This window comes from Anguilla anguilla, chromosome 2 (assembly GCF_013347855.1).
Source record: "Anguilla anguilla isolate fAngAng1 chromosome 2, fAngAng1.pri, whole genome shotgun sequence".
Taxonomy (NCBI): domain Eukaryota; kingdom Metazoa; phylum Chordata; class Actinopteri; order Anguilliformes; family Anguillidae; genus Anguilla; species Anguilla anguilla.
This window is the reverse complement of record NC_049202.1, coordinates 8,108,509-8,112,644: the sequence shown is the minus strand read 5'-3', so window position 1 is coordinate 8,112,644 and position 4,136 is coordinate 8,108,509. Positions and strand designations below refer to the sequence as shown.

Sequence of the window (4,136 nt, the reverse complement as noted above, 5' to 3'; positions counted from 1 at the left end):
CCCCCAGAAATACTGGCCAATGCCATCTTTATCTATTGGTTACTGAGCCTGTAGAATACACCCAAAACCATGGCTAACCACAATTCTGGCTGGCTAAAACCCCAGCAGTACGGGGAAGAAAGAGATGCAGCATGACAGCAGGGTTGCCAGGTTTTAAGATTCTTCAGCAAAACTGATATAATAGTAACAGATTTGTGGGACTGAAAAAGCCAAATGGATTTTGAAAACATGCACTAAATTATGGAAAGCCCATACATTTTGAATTAAAATACCAGGATGAATTCATTCCTCAGCAGAAATATCTGTTTCCTTTGGGACTATTTTGGACTGAGAAGCCTGTTGGAAGCCTGGTTGTTTCCCTAGCATATTCCAAAAACATTTTGAGAGTTTTGGCTTCTTTTCTGGCCCAGCTGGTAAAATAGGGAGTTTGGCATCTTTGACTGACATCTTTTCTACTTTGAATATGATTTTATTAACCCTTTGAAGAGTTGGATTTTCAGAATGTTTCTTTTTCAAAATTCTGCCAGTGTTGTAGAACTCCACTGCTTTCAATTACCAGCAGTGATTGTTACATCAGCATTAGAATGTTCAGTTAAGAACATTCTAATCACATATTTGTAATTAGAATGTTCATTCAATAACATTCTAATAGCATATTTGTGATTAGACTGTTCAGTTAAGAACATTCTAATAACATATTTGTGCTCTTACACTGTTAAGAGTTCGGTCAGTCTGGCAAAGCCGAAAGACAGCCCGGGAACTTCAGACTAGAAATACAGAAGCAGAACAATGGGAAGAGAAATGAAATGTTCACAACTGCACGCTTCCTAATGTCCCCGTTTCCCTTTCACCGCTGCTTGTATACGGGCTAAAGAACACACTTCCCTCACTGCTGCGTAGGTATGGAGCTTTTGTCAATCTCCCAATTAGACGACATGCCTGACAGAGAGGCACATTCTCTGCGTTCTCTCCCTCTTTCTCTATCTCTGTCTCATACGAACAAGGAAAAGTTTTTCACTTAAAACTTTTTTGAGGAATATAATGATCTTACAGTGGGACTAGTTTGAATAATGAATACAAAATACAACAACAACAAAAAACCAAAACAAAACAGGCCATCAAAGTTAATTCCACATTGTATACAATGTTTAGAAACAGAAGAATGTAATGTGTAATATTTAGATCCTACTTCAAACAACCTCAGGTTTTTTCAAAACTGCTGTCATTAAAACAACCCTAAGTAACAAAACAGCATTCATATTATAGGGGGAAGGGAAACGGTTGTAATACTCATCATAATAACAGTACTAATTAACAGTATAGTCTATTCCTATATTAAGAATGTATTAAGAGCAGAAAAATAGGTCAGAATCCTGGTGAAACATATTCTGAGAATCGGGTACATCTGACAACTCAACTAAACAATGACCAAAACGACATACAGCAAAAATTGTGACATATTGCTAAGAAGGTGCTTGGAGACTTAAAAACATTACAATGTCCAAAAGGACAGGTAGACGAGGTGGAGAATGCGTTTCCAATTTAGAGTTCCAATACGAACTAGCGTCCCACTCAAAGGCTGATATTACAGCTACAGCTACTTTACCAGCTGGAGATGTGGCTCTCCCTCCAGGCTGTTGCAAATACTGAACTGAAAAATGTATTACATTAAAATATCACTCAAATTGGACGTTGTCACAACGCCCCGCCACGCCCATTTCGTCTAGCACCAAGTGACATAAAACGAACGGCAATATCCAGTCAGTGGCGGTAACTTCGCAGGCTGGGTGTATACTAAAACGCTGCCACAAAAAAGCGTGGAAAAGTTGGTAGAAAACATTTATGCATTTTTACAAACACCACTTAACTCACATTTCATCTTTTGTGCGTGGGTTATCAGAACTAAGGTGAAGTTAAATGTATAATTCCAATGTCCAGTTCACTGACTGACAACCATCAGAAAAGCAGCCATTTTTATGTTACTATTCATATTATGCCATCCCTGACATAGGCTATGCAACATTCTTGAAATGTTATCCACAAGAAAATCCGTTGGTTGTTCAAATTTGGTGTCCCATAGCCAACCATAACAAATCCACTAACAAATCGGTTTTAGATCTTTCAGCAAAACATCGCAAGAATGTCGAGTTTACAAGTGACAATAAACAATTCCACATCTGGTGTGATTGCAAAATAAGCGTAGCCACTTGTCAACAAACGCATTCGGCAACACTTAGGAAACACAGGCTGTCAGATGAGTTTAAGTACATCCATGTAGTTGTACTGCAAACTGAGAATTTTGATTTGTTTACAGTATGTAATGTGCGAATGCAAAACGTGCAAACGAAATGAATTTCCCATCACGTTTTAAATCGGGAAGACTCCCATATTGCGCGTGTTTCGCAATGGCTGGCTTGTTCCCAGATTTTTATAAAACATCACAACGGTTTCATCGTAAGAACGGTGCCATACTTTGCTCGTAATTTACAGCGCCAGCGAGTGCCAACAATTAAGTAGGTTAATGACAGCTGCCTGAAATACACTAACCTCGGTTGGTAACCAAAGTTAACGGTTACATTCATTATTTCAGAAAACCATGAGAGGGTGTGTGGGAACGATACAAGACCCAGAGAACAAGACTGCCTTCTATCTACGGCGAAGTAACTTGAGTGAACAAACAGTGTGCACGCGAAGTAGGCTATGTTTTACGGCCGTGGATCTTAATGGTCTGCCGTCTCTGAAACGTTTTGAAATGCAAACTTCTGATTTAACGCGCGCTCGACAGCAGACACCTTGTAATAAATAAACAATACGTGGTTTGCACATTTGGGTGCGAGGAATCCGTTACCCTGTCTCGATTTTCTGAGGACAAACGAGTCAAATGACAGGCGGATTATGGATGTGACACAGAACCCTCGCGCTGAACTCGCAAATGTTAACCCATCCCTTGTTACATTGTCGCTAGCTGTAGCTACCAAAAACCACAAATGCACGACAACTTCCAAATGCACATTGTAAATTTTCTCACGATCATTTAAGACAGCCACTACTAACACCGTTTCCTTTGAAAACAAAAGAAAAATGCGCCTGTTTTATCAAGCAAAACGGCAAATACAACTGAATATTCGCACAGTACCTTGGAACGCAGCTTGGAGAAGAGCGGTCTATTTCCCAGGTTGCAAATAGGTTCATAGGAACGGGCATCGGACCCGAGCCACCCGAACCAAGGCCGGCGACTCCAGCCCCAGCTCCCGGTGCAGCCGGGACTGTAGCCGGAGCGGGTCCGCCGCCACCGCCGCTCCCCGGGTTCAGGAAGGCGGCCCGAACCCCTCCTCTTTCTACAGCCGCCGCCATCATCGCCTCTCCCGGGTAGCAGCTCGAGCTGACTGTCTGGTGCTCGCTCGCTCGCTCACTCGCGCACGCACACTCCCTCCCCTCAATCCAAGTCAGTATGCCTCCCCACACTGGAACAACACATCACAGACCAGAGAGCCAAGGCATTTGTGAAAATCATAGGCGGGGCTTCGCAACTGAAATAGAATGAGGAACCGCTAGGGGGCGCTGGTTGTCGTTTATTTTTGTATGTCCATCTTTTATACCAATTTTCCTTTAAAGTATTCTCTTTGAACTATTCTCGTAACGTGCACAATAGGTTATTTTCAGTGTAACGTTCATTGAGATCCGACAGCGTAAATGTTGAATTGTTATGAGCAATTGGAATACAGTCTGCCCAATGAAGCACACGTTATAATAATCATAGTTATTGGCGTCACATGAGAAATGGGGGGGGGGGGGGGATCTGTGACTGACAGGGGTCCTCAAAATTGTGCTGATGGGATGGGGTGGCCTGGCATGATGGGGCCCAACGTCAGATTGTAATTTTTTATTTTTTTCACAATTCAAAGTCAGAGTTCTGCAACTAAATTGCATTCAACTACCAGCAGTGATACCAGTGGTAACATCAGCATTAGAACGTTCAGTTATTAGAACATTTTAACAACAGTGATCATATATCTTAAATGGTTAATCCTGTCAGCTTCTCGTTTGAGCGATGTTACCGATTCACGCAAGCGCAATAAAGTGCCGCTGATGCGCATCCGAGTCCCGATTGTATTGCTCACGGTCGGGACAAGTTC

General features: G+C 42.0%; 1 protein-coding gene across 2 annotated transcripts in view; it reads right to left on the bottom strand.

Moving 5' to 3' along the window:
- Positions 1-3,500, bottom strand: part of si:ch211-126j24.1 (phosphofurin acidic cluster sorting protein 2) — a 94,700-nt gene extending 91,200 nt beyond the window's left edge. For both annotated transcript variants that reach the window (XM_035405486.1, XM_035405487.1), the window contains exon 1: positions 3,137-3,500. In XM_035405486.1, coding sequence (XP_035261377.1) covers positions 3,137-3,357 — 221 coding nt within the window. In that variant the 5' untranslated portion in view covers positions 3,358-3,500. The remainder of the gene's footprint in view (positions 1-3,136) is intronic.
- Positions 3,501-4,136: the final 636 nt, after the last annotated feature.